At 53.9% G+C, this 19,986-nt stretch overlaps 2 protein-coding genes across 19 annotated transcripts; both read right to left on the minus strand.

Moving 5' to 3' along the window:
- Positions 1 to 675: 675 nt before the first annotated feature.
- LOC308058006 (uncharacterized protein) lies at positions 676 to 7,723 on the minus strand. Of its 7 annotated transcripts, none has more exons than XM_080412010.1 (14): positions 7,559 to 7,723; positions 6,945 to 7,008; positions 6,607 to 6,633; positions 6,156 to 6,251; positions 5,839 to 5,988; positions 5,120 to 5,313; positions 3,754 to 3,918; positions 3,058 to 3,206; positions 2,437 to 2,507; positions 2,106 to 2,132; positions 1,861 to 1,980; positions 1,655 to 1,750; positions 1,338 to 1,487; positions 676 to 810 (listed from the first exon to the last, which is right to left on the minus strand). In XM_080412010.1, exons 1-5 carry the CDS (start codon positions 7,661 to 7,663, stop codon positions 5,906 to 5,908), a joined length of 375 nt encoding a protein of 124 aa, XP_080268136.1. In that variant the 5' UTR covers positions 7,664 to 7,723; the 3' UTR covers positions 676 to 810; positions 1,338 to 1,487; positions 1,655 to 1,750; positions 1,861 to 1,980; positions 2,106 to 2,132; positions 2,437 to 2,507; positions 3,058 to 3,206; positions 3,754 to 3,918; positions 5,120 to 5,313; positions 5,839 to 5,905. The 7 variants fall into 7 exon arrangements, with proteins under 7 accessions (XP_080268136.1, XP_080268135.1, XP_080268138.1 ...); XM_080412009.1 differs by having other exon boundaries at positions 676 to 1,239; XM_080412012.1 differs by lacking the exon at positions 1,861 to 1,980 and having other exon boundaries at positions 676 to 1,239; positions 2,444 to 2,507.
- Positions 7,724 to 8,279: 556 nt separating this feature from the next.
- LOC308058008 (uncharacterized protein) lies at positions 8,280 to 18,228 on the minus strand. Of its 12 annotated transcripts, none has more exons than XR_013925614.1 (17): positions 18,177 to 18,228; positions 17,285 to 17,449; positions 16,589 to 16,737; positions 15,968 to 16,038; positions 15,637 to 15,663; positions 15,383 to 15,562; positions 15,186 to 15,281; positions 14,869 to 15,018; positions 14,150 to 14,770; positions 12,775 to 12,939; positions 12,079 to 12,227; positions 11,458 to 11,528; positions 11,127 to 11,153; positions 10,676 to 10,771; positions 10,358 to 10,507; positions 9,651 to 9,844; positions 8,280 to 8,425 (listed from the first exon to the last, which is right to left on the minus strand). XR_013925614.1 is itself a non-coding variant. In XM_080412019.1 (7 exons), exons 2-6 carry the CDS (start codon positions 12,181 to 12,183, stop codon positions 10,425 to 10,427), a joined length of 375 nt encoding a protein of 124 aa, XP_080268145.1. In that variant the 5' UTR covers positions 12,184 to 12,227; positions 12,775 to 12,936; the 3' UTR covers positions 9,708 to 9,844; positions 10,358 to 10,424. The 12 variants fall into 12 exon arrangements, 3 of the variants coding, with proteins under 3 accessions (XP_080268145.1, XP_080268146.1, XP_080268144.1); XR_013925615.1 differs by having other exon boundaries at positions 15,392 to 15,562; positions 15,975 to 16,038; positions 18,177 to 18,227; XR_013925617.1 differs by having other exon boundaries at positions 8,281 to 8,425; positions 15,392 to 15,511; positions 18,177 to 18,226.
- Between the last annotated feature and the right edge of the window lie 1,758 nt (positions 18,229 to 19,986).

Genomic DNA, 19,986 nt, shown 5'->3' on the forward strand with positions numbered 1-19,986 from the left:
CGCTCCCCGCCGCGGCCGAGCGCCGGCCCGCCGCCCGCCCCCCCCCCCCTTCGGCCGCTGCCCGCCGGCCCCCGCCCGCCCTCAGGCCGAGCGCTCACCCAGCGCGCCGCCGCACGTCCCGGCCCGAAAGTCTTCCAGGCTGCCGGCGAAGGCTCCGCACCGCCACGGGCGCGGCGGCGCGCCGCGCGGGCTGGAAATGAACCCCACTTCCGGGGCCGTCTGCGTAACCCGTACGTGCGAGGCCGAAGCCCCGCCCCTAGGGGGCAAGCCGTTTCCGCGCACGCGCAAAAGCGGAATTGCGTCATACGCATGCGACGCCGCCGGAGACCACGCCCCCTTTGGCTTCAAGCCGGCACTGCGCATGCGCTGCCCTTAGTTTTGCCAGTACCTCTTCTGCGCATGCGCGAAAACGGAATTGCGTCATACGCATGCGACGCCGCCGGAGACCACGCCCCCTTTGGCTTCAAGCCGGCACTGCGCATGCGCTGCCCTTAGTTTTGCCAGTACCTCTTCTGCGCATGCGCAGAAGCGGAATTGCGTCATCACCACGCGACTACTCCCCCCAGACCACGCCCCCTTTGGCTTCAAGCCCCGTCTGCGCATGCGCTGCCCTTACTCTGCAGGGCGGCCACGCTGCTGCCGCCTGGCGAAAAAATTTCGGTACTGCAGCCAGTCTACCTAACAGACTGCACCCTTTATTAGACGAATGGAAGCGAGAAGGGAACTCTGCCCACGGCCCCTTAGCAAGTCGCCCGGCTTCACATCTCGCTGGATCAACTTCTTCCAGTGAACATATTCAATTCAACCAGTCTAGAGAAAAAGAGAAAAAAAAAAAAAAAAAAAAAAAGAAAAAACAAAAGAATCACTCGAGAGACCAGGCATACACTTTTTTTTTTTTTTTTCCTTATAAAAACACCAGCAACATTGTCTTCACGATAAAAGAGGCAATGAAACCTTTTCTTGTCAAATGTAAGGGCACTAAAGAGAAGGTAATTCGACAGACAAGACATAAACCTCTCCAGCTCTTTCCCCACGTCTATTTGGCATTCGTTTCCAAAAACTTTCTCGGGTGAACGTCTTTTGTCTTTGAGCAGTGCGACAGGCGGTTTGCAAACGGCACAAGTCTCTGCTTTTGAAAAATCAACTCAGACTCTGTAAGCACTTTAGATGGGGCACTTTGTGTTTCAGAGAAACAAAACCAACGCTGAGTCTTTCCTTGAACGACACAGGCCTGTTCACCTTTAAATCAGAGAAACAACGGACGTGGTTCTGATCTCTCAAGGAATCTTTACTTTCCAACAGACTGCACCGTCAGGATCAACAAAGCAGTTTCCTACCGTTTCGCCAGCGAGCCAGAGGACTGTCTCGAGACTAAGTTTCCTTGAACAAACACCGAAGAGATCTTCAAGACTCGGTCCAAATGGCTCCGTCAACCTTGAAATCGTAGTCCCCTTCAGCTCCACACCGCTTCATTCTGGGAACGCCCGCTAGAAAAAAAAGGAACAGTTTATTCAGTGTAACGATTCGATTGGTATACAAGCCTTCAAGGCTCCCAAGACCAAGCCTAAGAGGGTCAGGACCGTGCATGTTTGTACTCGCAGTGAAGCTCAACACCTTATGCAACCCTCAGCCGAGACAAAGGTGAAAAACTCACCGGCGCCGAACGTTTCCTCGTCTGTAAGCTGCCCATCCTTAGCATGCAGGACTCCACATTCAAAATTCACAGGTCCCGGAGAAAGAAAACCAAAAACTACAGGACAAACAGACAATCAAACAAAAGACCTCAAATAAGGTTTCCTCTAAGGACTGTTAGATACATCTTTTGTACACGACCTACGCACGGCAACATACGCTTCGTACCAGCTCCGTTACATGCTCAAGTAGCAGACGCCTCAGACTCTGCTTTCCATCACAGATTACGATTTTTTGATGACGTTACTAAAGCTGGTCATCTATTAGTACGATAGGTTATGCCAGTGCCTGAAATGATTTTCGATCTCAGACGCTACACAGAAACGCCGCAGTTTTTCACTCCAATAAGCAATTGATACCTCAGTCGGTACACGTCACCGAGTGAGTGCTAGGAGTGAAAAGTTTACATTTACCTCTCGCTCTTCGACAGCCAATGAATCCTGTAAACAAAACAACATCTTTAGCACACCGGTACCGAAGACACAGCGCAAAACCCCCCGTTAATGTGCTCCTGTATTTGTTTTAATTTCAAAGTAGCCACTTCAACTGATAAAGACAGCCGATTCTCTACCTGTAACTCTACTCCTCCTTATTATCCTGCTACAGAAAGAAACAAACCGCTAGCATTTCTACGTAACGACTTATTTTTCCAGAGAAGAATAAAAAGCCACAACCGACCAACCAAAAAAAAAAACCAAACAGAAACAAAACAAACAAAAAAACCAAACCCCCAAAACAACTCACCTCCTACCTTCTGTGTCCCAGGATGAAAAGTTTCCTTCGGGTTCTTCCCAAATTTGTCATGACCCACAGGACTGAAATGCAAACGAAATACTGCTTTAGAGGAGAGCGAGCACACACCTCGACATTAAACCATGAACTGGCTGTAGTCGGAATCGATTGCGAGAAGAATCGTTCAAAGAGCCTCGCTGACGTGGAATTTTTTGCGGAAGAGCCATTTATTTCCCACACGACTAACCGCTGAGACTTCTTAAACTTCTTTCTGATTTTAAAAACAGAAACAACTAGGACCCTGCACGGAGATCACTTTTAAGCGTACCGTATTTACTTAGGAAGCACAGAACTTTATTCCCTCGTCCTTCGCTTCGGCTTTCTACGTAACTGTCGTGAGCGTTTTAGGAAGACTCGGTAACCTATCCTATTTCATAAGCTTCTCTTCCATCCCTTTGAAAACAACTCCAGGCACGTCAAATGAAAAACGAGCTGCTCGGCGTCAGGCTCGTACCCCAAAGATCCACAAGCAAGACCAGCTGCCTCGCTCAACGGAAAGCCCTCACGTACAGCATTTCTTCCCAACTCGTGTTTCAGCGCGACTGTCATTTTCGCCCCTTTTTTTTCCCCTACCGTGAATTTCTGGAGCTGCGCAGCACGCCACGGAGTGCCAAATGCAGTCTGTCTGAGGCACACCGAGCTGACACGGAGGTCACATCCGATGCGCCTCTCCATCATCGCTTACGCTAGGCCACCACGCCGACAGGATCTCCTGTAGTTCCCTTCGAAAGCAATTAAAAGGCTGAGATTAATTTAATTGACAAAAAAGCAGGTTTGTCGTGCAGCTGAAATTCGTTGACATAGTCGGTACCGAAACTCACGCTGGCTGTGAACGGGGTGAAATGGCAAAGGACCATCAGCCAGGCCCGAGGGAAGGCTCAAAGGCTGTACAAGCTAAAGAACAGCCAGGGAAGGGATTTTAGTCCGAGCCCAGGCGGGCAAAAGGAGATGACGTTAGTCCTGCTGCCTGCAGGCGTGTGGGAAAATCACCCCGGGGTGGGGGGGGAACTCGAGAAAATTGCGTCCTAACGGAAGCAGGGTATTACGGAGAGCTTTTTTTAGGGTAGGATACAGCTACAGCCTCGAGGACGGTCGGCACGCACACAGCCTGTACCGCCACCGCTCCCTAAGCAGCGGCTCGGCGCACACCGACAGCGGTGACGGAGGACGAGCTTAAGGCAAAAAGCCAAAAGCAAACCCCTCAAAGCCCAGAACCGTTCTCAGGAACGCAGGAGTCAAGCCTAAAAGCGGTTGAAAGCTGCCTCCTACCTCTTCCCCCTCCGACACCGGCACGTTTCCTCGCGATCCCTTTTCGCAAACAAAAGACGGACGCCTGCGGTATCAGCTTGGTCCCGAAGCACCACGACGCGCTTGCTGGCTACACGCTCTCTTCTGACAAGGCTGACAGCTTCTCCGCACGCGACAGCCGAGGCCCTGTGAAACACGAGGAAGGCAAACACCGGTAACGTCTCGCAGGGGTCAGGAGGAAGTCAGGATGCACTCCATTCGGAGCCCGACGCGTTACCCAAAGGAATTACCCCAGCAGAACAAGAGGCAGGAACGATCGGTAGACAGGCAGACCACATGCACGGCAGCGATACCCCCGTCAGACTTGCAGGGCGCTTCCAGTCCCAGCCCGCTGCCGCGGCTCAGGCCGGCGGCTGGGGGAAAGACAAAGCCCCGCGCAGAGCTGCGGCGGCTGCCCGGGCAGCCCAGAGGCGGCGGGGGGGGGGCGGCAGGTCGCCGCGGGCCGACCCCTCCCCTCTCCCGGGCCCCGCCAGGCCGCCACAAGCGGCGAGCACCGGGGCCGCCCCGCCGCCGCTCCTCGCCTCCTCGCTGAGGTAGCGGCGCAGCCCCGAGAGACAAAAAAAAAAAAAAAAACCAGCCCAAAATAGGCAGCACCGTGAGGAGCCCGCTGACCACCGTCGCTGCCGGGGAGACGAGAACGGCCGGCAGCCCCGCCGGTCCCGGGCCGGGCCGGGCCGCCCGCCTCAGCCCGCCCGCCGCCGGCACCAGGCGCTCCCCGCCGCGGCCGAGCGCCGGCCCGCCGCCCGCCCCCCCCCCCCTTCGGCCGCTGCCCGCCCGCCCGCCCGCCCGCCCTCAGGCCGAGCGCTCACCCAGCGCGCCGCCGCACGTCCCGGCCCGAAAGTCTTCCAGGCTGCCGGCGAAGGCTCCGCACCGCCACGGGCGCGGCGGCGCGCCGCGCGGGCTGGAAATGAACCCCACTTCCGGGGCCGTCTGCGTAACCCGTACGTGCGAGGCCGAAGCCCCGCCCCTAGGGGGCAAGCCGTTTCCGCGCACGCGCAAAAGCGGAATTGCGTCATACGCATGCGACGCCGCCGGAGACCACGCCCCCTTTGGCTTCAAGCCGGCACTGCGCATGCGCTGCCCTTAGTTTTGCCAGTACCTCTTCTGCGCATGCGCGAAAACGGAATTGCGTCATACGCATGCGACGCCGCCGGAGACCACGCCCCCTTTGGCTTCAAGCCGGCACTGCGCATGCGCTGCCCTTAGTTTTGCCAGTACCTCTTCTGCGCATGCGCAGAAGCGGAATTGCGTCATCACCACGCGACTACTCCCCCCAGACCACGCCCCCTTTGGCTTCAAGCCCCGTCTGCGCATGCGCTGCCCTTACTCTGCAGGGCGGCCACGCTGCTGCCGCCTGGCGAAAAAATTTCGGTACTGCAGCCAGTCTACCTAACAGACTGCACCCTTTATTAGACGAATGGAAGCGAGAAGGGAACTCTGCCCACGGCCCCTTAGCAAGTCGCCCGGCTTCACATCTCGCTGGATCAACTTCTTCCAGTGAACATATTCAATTCAACCAGTCTAGAGAAAAAGAGAAAAAAAAAAAAAAAAAAAAAGAAAAACCAAAAGAATCACTCGAGAGACCAGGCATACACTTTTTTTTTTTTTTTTCCTTATAAAAACACCAGCAACATTGTCTTCACGATAAAAGAGGCAATGAAACCTTTTCTTGTCAAATGTAAGGGCACTAAAGAGAAGGTAATTCGACAGACAAGACATAAACCTCTCCAGCTCTTTCCCCACGTCTATTTGGCATTCGTTTCCAAAAACTTTCTCGGGTGAACGTCTTTTGTCTTTGAGCAGTGCGACAGGCGGTTTGCAAACGGCACAAGTCTCTGCTTTTGAAAAATCAACTCAGACTCTGTAAGCACTTTAGATGGGGCACTTTGTGTTTCAGAGAAACAAAACCAACGCTGAGTCTTCCCTTGAACGACACAGGCCTGTTCACCTTTAAATCAGAGAAACAACGGACGTGGTTCTGATCCCTCAAGGAATCTGTACTTTCCAACAGACTGCACCGTCAGGATCAACAAAGCAGTTTCCTACCGTTTCGCCAGCGAGCCAGAGGACTGTCTCGAGACTAAGTTTCCTTGAACAAACACCGAAGAGATCTTCAAGACTCGGTCCAAATGGCTCCGTCAACCTTGAAATCGTAGTCCCCTTCAGCTCCACACCGCTTCATTCTGGGAACGCCCGCTAGAAAAAAAAGAAACAGTTTATTCAGTGTAACGATTCGATTGGTATACAAGCCTTCAAGGCTCCCAAGACCAAGCCTAAGAGGGTCAGGACCGTGCATGTTTGTACTCGCAGTGAAGCTCAACACCTTAGGCAACCCTCAGCCGAGACAAAGGTGAAAAACTCACCGGCGCCGAACGTTTCCTCGTCTGTAAGCTGCCCATCCTTGGCATGCAGGACTCCACATTCAAAATTCACAGGTCCCGGAGAAAGAAAACCAAAAACTACAGGACAAACAGACAATCAAACAAAAGACCTCAAATAAGGTTTCCTCTAAGGACTGTTAGATACATCTTTTGTACACGACCTACGCACGGCAACATACGCTTCGTACCAGCTCCGTTACATGCTCAAGTAGCAGACGCCTCAGACTCTGCTTTCCATCACAGATTACGATTTTTTGATGACGTTACTAAAGCTGGTCATCTATTAGTACGATAGGTTATGCCAGTGCCTGAAATGATTTTCGATCTCAGACGCTGCACAGAAACGCCGCAGTTTTTCACTGCAATAAGCAATTGATACCTCAGTCGGTACACGTCACCGAGTGAGTGCTAGGAGTGAAAAGTTTACATTTACCTCTCGCTCTTCGACAGCCAATGAATCCTGTAAACAAAACAACATCTTTAGCACACCGGTACCGAAGACACAGCGCAAAACCCCCCGTTAATGTGCTCCTGTATTTGTTTTAATTTCAAAGTAGCCACTTCAACTGATAAAGACAGCCGATTCTCTACCTGTAACTCTACTCCTCCTTATTATCCTGCTACAGAAAGAAACAAACCGCTAGCATTTCTACGTAACGACTTATTTTTCCAGAAAAGAATAAAAAGCCACAACCGACCAACCAAAAAAAAAAACCAAACAGAAACAAAACAAACAAAAAAACCAAACCCCCAAAACAACTCACCTCCTACCTTCTGTGTCCCAGGATGAAAAGTTTCCTTCGGGTTCTTCCCAAATTTGTCGTGACCCACAGGACTGAAATGCAAACGAAATACTGCTTTAGAGGAGAGCGAGCACACACCTCGACATTAAACCATGAACTGGCTGTAGTCGGAATCGATTGCGAGAAGAATCGTTCAAAGAGCCTCGCTGACGTGGAATTTTTTGCGGAAGAGCCATTTATTTCCCACACGACTAACCGCTGAGACTTCTTAAACTTCTTTCTGATTTTAAAAACAGAAACAACTAGGACCCTGCACGGAGATCACTTTCAAGCGTACCGTATTTACTTAGGAAGCACAGAACTTTATTCCCTCGTCCTTCGCTTCGGCTTTCTACGTAACTGTCGTGAGCGTTTTAGGAAGACTCGGTAACCTATCCTATTTCATACGCTTCTCTTCCATCCCTTTGAAAACAACTCCAGGCACGTCAAATGAAAAACGAGCTGCTCGGCGTCAGGCTCGTACCCCAAAGATCCACAAGCAAGACCAGCTGCCTCGCTCAACGGAAAGCCCTCACGTACAGCATTTCTTCCCAACTCGTGTTTCTACGCGACTGTCATTTTCGCCCCTTTTTTTTCCCCTACCGTGAATTTCTGGAGCTGCGCAGCACGCCACGGAGTGCCAAATGCAGTCTGTCTGAGGCACACCGAGCTGACACGGAGGTCACATCCGATGCGCCTCTCCATCATCGCTTACGCTAGGCCACCACGCCGACAGGATCTCCTGTAGTTCCCTTCGAAAGCAATTAAAAGGCTGAGATTAATTTAATTGACAAAAAAGCAGGTTTGTCGTGCAGCTGAAATTCGTTGACATAGTCGGTACCGAAACTCACGCTGGCTGTGAACGGGGTGAAATGGCAAAGGACCATCAGCCAGGCCCGAGGGAAGGCTCAAAGGCTGTACAAGCTAAAGAACAGACAGGGAAGGGATTTTAGTCCGAGCCCAGGCGGGCAAAAGGAGATGACGTTAGTCCTGCTGCCTGCAGGCGTGTGGGAAAATCACCCCGAGGTGGTGGTGGGGGGGGAACTCGAGAAAATTGCGTCCTAACGGAAGCAGGGTATTACGGAGAGCTTTTTTTAGGGTAGGATACAGCTACAGCCTCGAGGACGGTCGGCACGCACACAGCCTGTACCGCCACCGCTCCCTAAGCAGCGGCTCGGCGCACGCCGACAGCGGTGACGGAGGACGAGCTTAAGGCAAAAAGCCAAAAGCAAACCCCTCAAAGCCCAGAACCGTTCTCAGGAACGCAGGAGTCAAGCCTAAAAGCGGTTGAAAGCTGCCTCCTACCTCTTCCCCCTCCGAGACCGGCACGTTTCCTCGCGATCCCTTTTCGCAAACAAAAGACGGACGCCTGCGGTATCAGCTTGGTCCCGAAGCACCACGACGCGCTTGCTGGCTACACGCTCTCTTCTGACAAGGCTGACAGCTTCTCCGCACGCGACAGCCGAGGCCCTGTGAAACACGAGGAAGGCAAACACCGGTAACGTCTCGCAGGGGTCAGGAGGAAGTCAGGATGCACTCCATTCGGAGCCCGACGCGTTACCCAAAGGAATTACCCCAGCAGAACAAGAGGCAGGAACGATCGGTAGACAGGCAGACCACATGCACGGCAGCGATACCCCCGTCGGACTTGCAGGGCGCTTCCAGTCCCAGCCGGCTGCCGCGGCTCAGGCCGGCGGCTGGGGGAAAGACAAAGCCCCGCGCAGAGCTGCGGCGGCTGCCCGGGCAGCCCAGAGGCGGCGGGGGGGGGGGGGGGGGGCGGCAGGTCGCCGCGGGCCGACCCCTCCCTCTCCCGGGCCCCGCCAGGCCGCCACAAGCGGCGAGCACCGGGGCCGCCCCGCCGCCGCTCCTCGCCTCCTCGCTGAGGTAGCGGCGCAGCCCCGAGAGACAAAAAAAAAAAAAAAAAACCAGCCCAAAATAGGCAGCACCGTGAGGAGCCCGCTGACCACCGTCGCTGCCGGGGAGACGAGAACGGCCGGCAGCCCCGCCGGTCCCGGGCCGGGCCGGGCCGGGCCGCCCGCCTCAGCCCGCCCGCCGCCGGCACCAGGCGCTCCCCGCCGCGGCCGAGCGCCGGCCCGCCGCATCCCCCGCCCCCCCCCCCCCCGCCTCGGCCGCTGCCCGCCGGCCCCCGCCCGCCCGCCCTCAGGCCGAGCGCTCACCCAGCGCGCCGCCGCACGTCCCGGCCCGAAAGTCTTCCAGGCTGCCGGCGAAGGCTCCGCACCGCCACGGGCGCGGCGGCGCGCCGCGCGGGCTGGAAATGAACCCCACTTCCGGGGCCGTCTGCGTAACCCGTACGTGCGAGGCCGAAGCCCCGCCCCTAGGGGGCAAGCCGTTTCCGCGCACGCGCAAAAGCGGAATTGCGTCATACGCATGCGACGCCGCCGGAGACCACGCCCCCTTTGGCTTCAAGCCGGCACTGCGCATGCGCTGCCCTCAGTTTTGCCAGTACCTCTTCTGCGCATGCGCCAAAACGGAATTGCGTCATACGCATGCGACGCCGCCGGAGACCACGCCCCCTTTGGCTTCAAGCCGGCACTGCGCATGCGCTGCCCTTAGTTTTGCCAGTACCTCTTCTGCGCATGCGCAGAAGCTGAATTGCGTCATCACCACGCGACTACTCCCCCCAGGCCCCGCCCCCTTTGGCTTCAAGCCCCGTCTGCGCATGCGCTGCCCTTACTCTGCAGGGCGGCCACGCTGCTGCCGCCTGGCGAAAAAATTTCGGTACTGCAGCCAGTCTACCTAACAGACTGCACCCTTTATTAGACGAATGGAAGCGAGAAGGGAACTCTGCCCACGGCCCCTTAGCAAGTCGCCCGGCTTCACATCTCGCTGGATCAACTTCTTCCAGGGAACATATTCAATTCCACCAGTCTAGAGAAAAAGAGAAAAAAAGAAAAAACAAAAGAATCACTCGAGAGACCAGGCATACACTTTTTTTTTTTTTTTTCCCCTTATAAAAACACCAGCAACATTGTCTTCACGATAAAAGAGGCAATGAAACCTTTTCTTGTCAAATGTAAGGGCACTAAAGAGAAGGTAATTCGACAGACAAGACATAAACCTCTCCAGCTCTTTCCCCACGTCTATTTGGCATTCGTTTCCAAAAACTTTCTCGGGTGAGCGTCTTTTGTCTTTGAGCAGTGCGACAGGCGGTTTGCAAACGGCACAAGTCTCTGCTTTTGAAAAATCAACTCAGACTCTGTAAGCACTTTAGATGGGGCACTTTGTGTTTCAGAGAAACAAAACCAACGCTGAGTCTTCCCTTGAACGACACAGGCCTGTTCACCTTTAAATCAGAGAAACAACGGACGTGGTTCTGATCCCTCAAGGAATCTGTACTTTCCAACAGACTGCACCGTCAGGATCAACAAAGCAGTTTCCTACCGTTTCGCCAGCGAGCCAGAGGACTGTCTCGAGACTAAGTTTCCTTGAACAAACACCGAAGAGATCTTCAAGACTCGGTCCAAATGGCTCCGTCAACCTTGAAATCGTAGTCCCCTTCAGCTCCACACCGCTTCATTCTGGGAACGCCCGCTAGGAAAAGAAAGAAACGGTTTATTCAGTGTAACGATTCGATTGGTATACAAGCCTTCAAGGCTCCCAAGACCAAGCCTAAGAGGGTCAGGACCGTGCATGTTTGTACTCGCAGTGAAGCTCAACACCTTAGGCAACCCTCAGCCGAGACAAAGGTGAAAAACTCACCGGCGCCGAACGTTTCCTCGTCTGTAAGCTGCCCATCCTTGGCATGCAGGACTCCACATTCAAAATTCACAGGTCCCGGAGAAAGAAAACCAAAAACTACAGGACAAACAGACAATCAAACAAAAGACCTCAAATAAGGTTTCCTCTAAGGACTGTTAGATACATCTTTTGTACACGACCTACGCACGGCAACATACGCTTCGTACCAGCTCCGTTACATGCTCAAGTAGCAGACGCCTCAGACTCTGCTTTCCATCACAGATTACGATTTTTTGATGACGTTACTAAAGCTGGTCATCTATTAGTACGATAGGTTATGCCAGTGCCTGAAATGATTTTCGATCTCAGACGCTGCACAGAAACGCCGCAGTTTTTCACTGCAATAAGCAATTGATACCTCAGTCGGTACACGTCACCGAGTGAGTGCTAGGAGTGAAAAGTTTACATTTACCTCTCGCTCTTCGACAGCCAATGAATCCTGTAAACAAAACAACATCTTTAGCACACCGGTACCGAAGACACAGCGCAAAACCCCCCGTTAATGTGCTCCTGTATTTGTTTTAATTTCAAAGTAGCCACTTCAACTGATAAAGACAGCCGATTCTCTACCTGTAACTCTACTCCTCCTTATTATCCTGCTACAGAAAGAAACAAACCGCTAGCATTTCTACGTAACGACTTATTTTTCCAGAGAAGAATAAAAAGCCACAACCGACCAACCAAAAAAAAAAACCAAACAGAAACAAAACAAACAAAAAAACCAAACCCCCAAAACAACTCACCTCCTACCTTCTGTGTCCCAGGATGAAAAGTTTCCTTCGGGTTCTTCCCAAATTTGTCGTGACCCACAGGACTGAAATGCAAACGAAATACTGCTTTAGAGGAGAGCGAGCACACACCTCGACATTAAACCATGAACTGGCTGTAGTCGGAATCGATTGCGAGAAGAATCGTTCAAAGAGCCTCGCTGACGTGGAATTTTTTGCGGAAGAGCCATTTATTTCCCACACGACTAACCGCTGAGACTTCTTAAACTTCTTTCTGATTTTAAAAACAGAAACAACTAGGACCCTGCACGGAGATCACTTTCAAGCGTACCGTATTTACTTAGGAAGCACAGAACTTTATTCCCTCGTCCTTCGCTTCGGCTTTCTACGTAACTGTCGTGAGCGTTTTAGGAAGACTCGGTAACCTATCCTATTTCATACGCTTCTCTTCCATCCCTTTGAAAACAACTCCAGGCACGTCAAATGAAAAACGAGCTGCTCGGCGTCAGGCTCGTACCCCAAAGATCCACAAGCAAGACCAGCTGCCTCGCTCAACGGAAAGCCCTCACGTACAGCATTTCTTCCCAACTCGTGTTTCTACGCGACTGTCATTTTCGCCCCTTTTTTTTCCCCTACCGTGAATTTCTGGAGCTGCGCAGCACGCCACGGAGTGCCAAATGCAGTCTGTCTGAGGCACACCGAGCTGACACGGAGGTCACATCCGATGCGCCTCTCCATCATCGCTTACGCTAGGCCACCACGCCGACAGGATCTCCTGTAGTTCCCTTCGAAAGCAATTAAAAGGCTGAGATTAATTTAATTGACAAAAAAGCAGGTTTGTCGTGCAGCTGAAATTCGTTGACATAGTCGGTACCGAAACTCACGCTGGCTGTGAACGGGGTGAAATGGCAAAGGACCATCAGCCAGGCCCGAGGGAAGGCTCAAAGGCTGTACAAGCTAAAGAACAGCCAGGGAAGGGATTTTAGTCCGAGCCCAGGCGGGCAAAAGGAGATGACGTTAGTCCTGCTGCCTGCAGGCGTGTGGGAAAATCACCCCGGGGTGGGGGGGGAACTCGAGAAAATTGCGTCCTAACGGAAGCAGGGTATTACGGAGAGCTTTTTTTAGGGTAGGATACAGCTACAGCCTCGAGGACGGTCGGCACGCACACAGCCTGTACCGCCACCGCTCCCTAAGCAGCGGCTCGGCGCACGCCGACAGCGGTGACGGAGGACGAGCTTAAGGCAAAAAGCCAAAAGCAAACCCCTCAAAGCCCAGAACCGTTCTCAGGAACGCAGGAGTCAAGCCTAAAAGCGGTTGAAAGCTGCCTCCTACCTCTTCCCCCTCCGACACCGGCACGTTTCCTCGCGATCCCTTTTCGCAAACAAAAGACGGACGCCTGCGGTATCAGCTTGGTCCCGAAGCACCACGACGCGCTTGCTGGCTACACGCTCTCTTCTGACAAGGCTGACAGCTTCTCCGCACGCGACAGCCGAGGCCCTGTGAAACACGAGGAAGGCAAACACCGGTAACGTCTCGCAGGGGTCAGGAGGAAGTCAGGATGCACTCCATTCGGAGCCCGACGCGTTACCCAAAGGAATTACCCCAGCAGAACAAGAGGCAGGAACGATCGGTAGACAGGCAGACAACATGCACGGCAGCGATACCCCCGTCAGACTTGCAGGGCGCTTCCAGACCCAGCCCGCTGCCGCGGCTCAGGCCGGCGGCTGGGGGAAAGACAAAGCCCCGCGCAGAGCTGCGGCGGCTGCCCGGGCAGCCCAGAGGCGGCGGGGGGGGGGCGGCAGGTCGCCGCGGGCCGACCCCTCCCCTCTCCCGGGCCCCGCCAGGCCGCCACAAGCGGCGAGCACCGGGGCCGCCCCGCCGCCGCTCCTCGCCTCCTCGCTGAGGTAGCGGCGCAGCCCCGAGAGACAAAAAAAAAAAAAACAAAAAAAAAAAAACAGCCCAAAATAGGCAGCACCGTGAGGAGCCCGCTGACCACCGTCGCTGCCGGGGAGACGAGAACGGCCGGCAGCCCCGCCGGTCCCGGGCCGGGCCGGGCCGCCCGCCTCAGCCCGCCCGCCGCCGGCACCAGGCGCTCCCCGCCGCGGCCGAGCGCCGGCCCGCCGCCCGCCCCCCCCCCCTTCGGCCGCTGCCCGCCCGCCCGCCCGCCCGCCCTCAGGCCGAGCGCTCACCCAGCGCGCCGCCGCACGTCCCGGCCCGAAAGTCTTCCAGGCTGCCGGCGAAGGCTCCGCACCGCCACGGGCGCGGCGGCGCGCCGCGCGGGCTGGAAATGAACCCCACTTCCGGGGCCGTCTGCGTAACCCGTACGTGCGAGGCCGAAGCCCCGCCCCTAGGGGGCAAGCCGTTTCCGCGCACGCGCAGAAGCGGAATTGCGTCATACGCATGCGACGCCGCCGGAGACCACGCCCCCTTTGGCTTCAGTCCGGCACTGCGCATGCGCTGCCCTTAGTTTTGCCAGTACCTCTTCTGCGCATGCGCAGAAGCGGAATTGCGGCATACGCATGCGACGCCGCCGGAGACCACGCCCCCTTTGGCTTCAGTCCGGCACTGCGCATGCGCTGCCCTTAGTTTTGCCAGTACCTCTTCTGCGCATGCGCAGAAGCGGAATTGCGTCATCACCACGCGACTACTCCCCCCAGACCACGCCCCCTTTGGCTTCAAGCCCCGTCTGCGCATGCGCTGCCCTTACTCTGCAGGGCGGCCACGCTGCTGCCGCCTGGCGAAAAAATTTCGGTACTGCAGCCAGTCTACCTAACAGACTGCACCCTTTATTAGACGAATGGAAGCGAGAAGGGAACTCTGCCCACGGCCCCTTAGCAAGTCGCCCGGCTTCACATCTCGCTGGATCAACTTCTTCCAGTGAACATATTCAATTCAACCAGTCTAGAGAAAAAGAGAAAAAAAAAAAAAAAAAAAAAGAAAAACCAAAAGAATCACTCGAGAGACCAGGCATACACTTTTTTTTTTTTTTTTCCTTATAAAAACACCAGCAACATTGTCTTCACGATAAAAGAGGCAATGAAACCTTTTCTTGTCAAATGTAAGGGCACTAAAGAGAAGGTAATTCGACAGACAAGACATAAACCTCTCCAGCTCTTTCCCCACGTCTATTTGGCATTCGTTTCCAAAAACTTTCTCGGGTGAACGTCTTTTGTCTTTGAGCAGTGCGACAGGCGGTTTGCAAACGGCACAAGTCTCTGCTTTTGAAAAATCAACTCAGACTCTGTAAGCACTTTAGATGGGGCACTTTGTGTTTCAGAGAAACAAAACCAACGCTGAGTCTTCCCTTGAACGACACAGGCCTGTTCACCTTTAAATCAGAGAAACAACGGACGTGGTTCTGATCCCTCAAGGAATCTGTACTTTCCAACAGACTGCACCGTCAGGATCAACAAAGCAGTTTCCTACCGTTTCGCCAGCGAGCCAGAGGACTGTCTCGAGACTAAGTTTCCTTGAACAAACACCGAAGAGATCTTCAAGACTCGGTCCAAATGGCTCCGTCAACCTTGAAATCGTAGTCCCCTTCAGCTCCACACCGCTTCATTCTGGGAACGCCCGCTAGAAAAAAAAGAAACAGTTTATTCAGTGTAACGATTCGATTGGTATACAAGCCTTCAAGGCTCCCAAGACCAAGCCTAAGAGGGTCAGGACCGTGCATGTTTGTACTCGCAGTGAAGCTCAACACCTTAGGCAACCCTCAGCCGAGACAAAGTTGAAAAACTCACCGGCGCCGAACGTTTCCTCGTCTGTAAGCTGCCCATCCTTAGCATGCAGGACTCCACATTCAAAATTCACAGGTCCCGGAGAAAGAAAACCAAAAACTACAGGACAAACAGACAATCAAACAAAAGACCTCAAATAAGGTTTCCTCTAAGGACTGTTAGATACATCTTTTGTACACGACCTACGCACGGCAACATACGCTTCGTACCAGCTCCGTTACATGCTCAAGTAGCAGACGCCTCAGACTCTGCTTTCCATCACAGATTACGATTTTTTGATGACGTTACTAAAGCTGGTCATCTATTCGTACGATAGGTTATGCCAGTGCCTGAAATGATTTTCGATCTCAGACGCTGCACAGAAACGCCGCAGTTTTTCACTGCAATAAGCAATTGATACCTCAGTCGGTACACGTCACCGAGTGAGTGCTAGGAGTGAAAAGTTTACATTTACCTCTCGCTCTTCGACAGCCAATGAATCCTGTAAACAAAACAACATCTTTAGCACACCGGTACCGAAGACACAGCGCAAAACCCCCCGTTAATGTGCTCCTGTATTTGTTTTAATTTCAAAGTAGCCACTTCAACTGATAAAGACAGCCGATTCTCTACCTGTAACTCTACTCCTCCTTATTATCCTGCTACAGAAAGAAACAAACCGCTAGCATTTCTACGTAACGACTTATTTTTCCAGAGAAGAATAAAAAGCCACAACCGACCAACCAAAAAAAAAAACCAAACAGAAACAAAACAAACAAAAAAACCAAACCCCCAAAACAACTCACCTCCTACCTTCTGTGTCCCAGGATGAAAAGTTTCCTTCGGGTTCTTCCCAAATTTGTCATGACCCACAGGACTGAAATGCAAACGAAATACTGCTTTAGAGGAGAGCGAGCACACACCTCGACATTAAACCATGAACTGGCTGTAGTCGGAATCGATTGCGAGAAGAATCGTTCAAAGAGCCTCGCTGACGTGGAATTTTTTGCGGAAGAGCCATTTATTTCCCACACGACTAACCGCTGAGACTTCTTAAACTTCTTTCTGATTTTAAAAACAGAAACAACTAGGACCCTGCACGGAGATCACTTTTAAGCGTACCGTATTTACTTAGGAAGCACAGAACTTTATTCCCTCGTCCTTCGCTTCGGCTTTCTACGTAACTGTCGTGAGCGTTTTAGGAAGACTCGGTAACCTATCCTATTTCATAAGCTTCTCTTCCATCCCTTTGAAAACAACTCCAGGCACGTCAAATGAAAAACGAGCTGCTCGGCGTCAGGCTCGTACCCCAAAGATCCACAAGCAAGACCAGCTGCCTCGCTCAACGGAAAGCCCTCACGTACAGCATTTCTTCCCAACTCGTGTTTCTACGCGACTGTCATTTTCGCCCCTTTTTTTTCCCCTACCGTGAATTTCTGGAGCTGCGCAGCACGCCACGGAGTGCCAAATGCAGTCTGTCTGAGGCACACCGAGCTGACACGGAGGTCACATCCGATGCGCCTCTCCATCATCGCTTACGCTAGGCCACCACGACGACAGGATCTCCTGTAGTTCCCTTCGAAAGCAATTAAAAGGCTGAGATTAATTTAATTGACAAAAAAGCAGGTTTGTCGTGCAGCTGAAATTCGTTGACATAGTCGGTACCGAAACTCACGCTGGCTGTGAACGGGGTGAAATGGCAAAGGACCATCAGCCAGGCCCGAGGGAAGGCTCAAAGGCTGTACAAGCTAAAGAACAGCCAGGGAAGGGATTTTAGTCCGAGCCCAGGCGGGCAAAAGGAGATGACGTTAGTCCTGCTGCCTGCAGGCGTGTGGGAAAATCACCCTGGGGTGGGGGGGGAACTCGAGAAAATTGCGTCCTAACGGAAGCAGGGTATTACGGAGAGCTTTTTTTAGGGTAGGATACAGCTACAGCCTCGAGGACGGTCGGCACGCACACAGCCTGTACCGCCACCGCTCCCTAAGCAGCGGCTCGGCGCACGCCGACAGCGGTGACGGAGGACGAGCTTAAGGCAAAAAGCCAAAAGCAAACCCCTCAAAGCCCAGAACCGTTCTCAGGAACGCAGGAGTTAAGCCTAAAAGCGGTTGAAAGCTGCCTCCTACCTCTTCCCCCTCCGACACCGGCACGTTTCCTCGCGATCCCTTTTCGCAAACAAAAGACGGACGCCTGCGGTATCAGCTTGGTCCCGAAGCACCACGACGCGCTTGCTGGCTACACGCTCTCTTCTGACAAGGCTGACAGCTTCTCCGCACGCGACAGCCGAGGCCCTGTGAAACACGAGGAAGGCAAACACCGGTAACGTCTCGCAGGGGTCAGGAGGAAGTCAGGATGCACTCCATTCGGAGCCCGACGCGTTACCCAAAGGAATTACCCCAGCAGAACAAGAGGCAGGAACGATCGGTAGACAGGCAGACAACATGCACGGCAGCGATACCCCCGTCAGACTTGCAGGGCGCTTCCAGTCCCAGCCCGCTGCCGCGGCTCAGGCCGGCGGCTGGGGGAAAGACAAAGCCCCGCGCAGAGCTGCGGCGGCTGCCCGGGCAGCCCAGAGGCGGCGGGGGGGGGGGGGGGGGCGGCAGGTCGCCGCGGGCCGACCCCTCCCTCTCCCGGGCCCCGCCAGGCCGCCACAAGCGGCGAGCACCGGGGCCGCCCCGCCGCCGCTCCTCGCCTCCTCGCTGAGGTAGCGGCGCAGCCCCGAGAGACAAAAAAAAAAAAAAAAAAAAAAAAACAAAAAAAAAAAAAACAGCCCAAAATAGGCAGCACCGTGAGGAGCCCGCTGACCACCGTCGCTGCCGGGGAGACGAGAACGGCCGGCAGCCCCGCCGGTCCCGGGCCGGGCCGGGCCGCCCGCCTCAGCCCGCCCGCCGCCGGCACCAGGCGCTCCCCGCCGCGGCCGAGCGCCGGCCCGCCGCATCCCCCGCCCCCCCCCCCCCCCCCCCTTCTGCCGCTGCCCGCCGGCCCCCGCCCGCCCGCCCTCAGGCCGTCTGCGCTCACCCAGCGCGCCGCCGCACGTCCCGGCCCGAAAGTCTTCCAGGCTGCCGGCGAAGGCTCCGCACCGCCACTCTTAGGGTTAGGGTTAGGGTTAGACTCTTAGGGTTAGGGTTAGGGTTAGGGTTAGACTGTTAGGGTTAGGGTTAGGGTTAGACTCTTAGGGTTAGACTCTTAGGGTTAGGGTTAGACTGTTAGGGTTAGAGTTAGGGTTAGGGTTAGACTCTTAGGATTAGGGTTAGGGTTAGGGTTAGACTCTTAGGGTTAGGGTTAGACTCTTAGGGTTAGGGTTAGGGTTAGGGTTAGACTCAGGGGTAGGGTTAGACTCTTAGGGTTAGGGTTAGGGTTAGGGTTAGACTCTTAGGGTTAGGGTTAGGGTTAGGGTTAGGGTTAGGGTTAGGGTTAGGGTTAGACTCTAAGGGTTAGGGTTAGGGTTAGCGTTAGACTCAGGGTTAGGGTTAGACTCTTAGGGTTAGGGTTAGGGTTAGTCTCTTAGGGTTAGGGTTAGAGTTAGGCTCTTAGGGTTAGGGTTAGACTCAGGCTCTTAGGGTTAGGGTTAGACTCAGGCTCTTAGGGTTAGGGTTAGACTGAGGCTCTTAGGGTTAGGGTTAGACTCAGGCTCTTAGGGTGAGGGTTAGACTCAGGCTCTTAGGGTTAGGGTTAGACTCAGGCTCTTAGGGTTAGGGTTAGACTCAGTACTATATATTTGGGTACTGCAGCCGCCCTTTTGGTGGAGCGCTGCTGCCATCTAGCGAAATATACTTGGGTACTGCAGCTGGCGCTGTTGGTGGAGCGCTGCTGCCATCTAGCGAAATATATTTGGGTACTGCAGCCGGCTCTGTTGGTGGAGCGCTGCTGCCATCTAGCGAAATATACTTGGGTACTGCAGCCGCCCGTTTGGTGGAGCGCTGCTGCCATCTAGCGAAATATAATTGGGTACTGCAGCCGCCCGGTTGGTGGAGCGCTGCTGCCATGTAGCGAAATGTAATTGGGTACTGCAGCCGCCCTTTTGGTGGAGCGCTGCTGCCATCTAGCGAAATATATTTGGGTACTGCAGCCGGCGCTGTTGGTGGAGCGCTGCTGCCATCTAGCGAAATATACTTGGGTACTTCAGCCGGGGTTAGGGTTAGGGTTAGGGTTAGACTGTTAGGGTTAGGGTTAGGGTTAGGGTTAGACTCTTAGGGTTAGATTCTTAGGGTTAGGGTTAGACTCTTAGGGTTAGGGTTAGGGTTAGGGTTAGACTCTTAGGGTTAGGGTTAGACTCTTAGGGTTAGGGTTAGGGTTAACGTTAGACTCTTAGGGTTAGGGTTAGACTCTTAGGGTTAGGGTAGGGTTAGGGTTAGACTCTTAGGGTTAGGGTTAGGGTTAGGGTTAGGTTTAGGGTTAGACTCTTAGGGTTAGGGTCAGGGTTAGGGTTAGGGTTAGGGTTAGGGTTAGACTCTTAGGGTTAGGGTTAGGGTTAAGGTTAGACTCTTAGGGTTAGGGTTAGACTCTTAGGGTTAGGGTTAGGGTTAGACTCTTAGGGTTAGGGTTAGGGTTAGGGTTAGGGTTAGACTGTTAGGGTTAGGGTTAGGGTTAGACTCTTAGGGTTAGGGTTAGACTGTTAGGGTTAGAGTTAGGGTTAGGGTTAGACTCTTAGGGTTAGGGTTAGGGTTAGGGTTAGACTCTTAGGGTTAGGGTTAGACTCTTAGGGTTAGGGTTAGGGTTAGGGTTAGACTCTTAGGATTAGGGTTAGGGTTAGACTCTTAGGGTTAGGGTTAGACTTTTAGGGTTAGGGTTAGGGTTAGGGTTAGACTCAGGGGTAGGGTTAGACTCT

The sequence above is a fragment of the Falco punctatus genome (genome assembly GCF_963210335.1).
Source record: "Falco punctatus genome assembly, contig: scaffold_226, whole genome shotgun sequence".
Lineage (NCBI taxonomy): Eukaryota > Metazoa > Chordata > Aves > Falconiformes > Falconidae > Falco > Falco punctatus.

Coding starts and splice junctions, on each gene's coding strand:
- LOC308058006 (XM_080412013.1), bottom strand. CDS start 7,663: ATGATGGAGAGGCGCATCGGATGTGACCTCCGTGTCAGCTCGGTGTGC. Junction 7,009..7,558: donor CGCAGCTCCAGAAATTCACG/GTAGGGGAAAAA, acceptor TTTGCATTTCAG/TCCTGTGGGTCACGACAAAT. Junction 6,252..6,606: donor TGGCTGTCGAAGAGCGAGAG/GTAAATGTAAAC, acceptor TTTGTCCTGTAG/TTTTTGGTTTTCTTTCTCCG.
- LOC308058008 (XM_080412019.1), bottom strand. CDS start 12,183: ATGATGGAGAGGCGCATCGGATGTGACCTCCGTGTCAGCTCGGTGTGC. Junction 11,154..11,464: donor TTCATCCTGGGACACAGAAG/GTAGGAGGTGAG, acceptor TTTTGTTTACAG/GATTCATTGGCTGTCGAAGA. Junction 10,772..11,126: donor TGGCTGTCGAAGAGCGAGAG/GTAAATGTAAAC, acceptor TTTGTCCTGTAG/TTTTTGGTTTTCTTTCTCCG.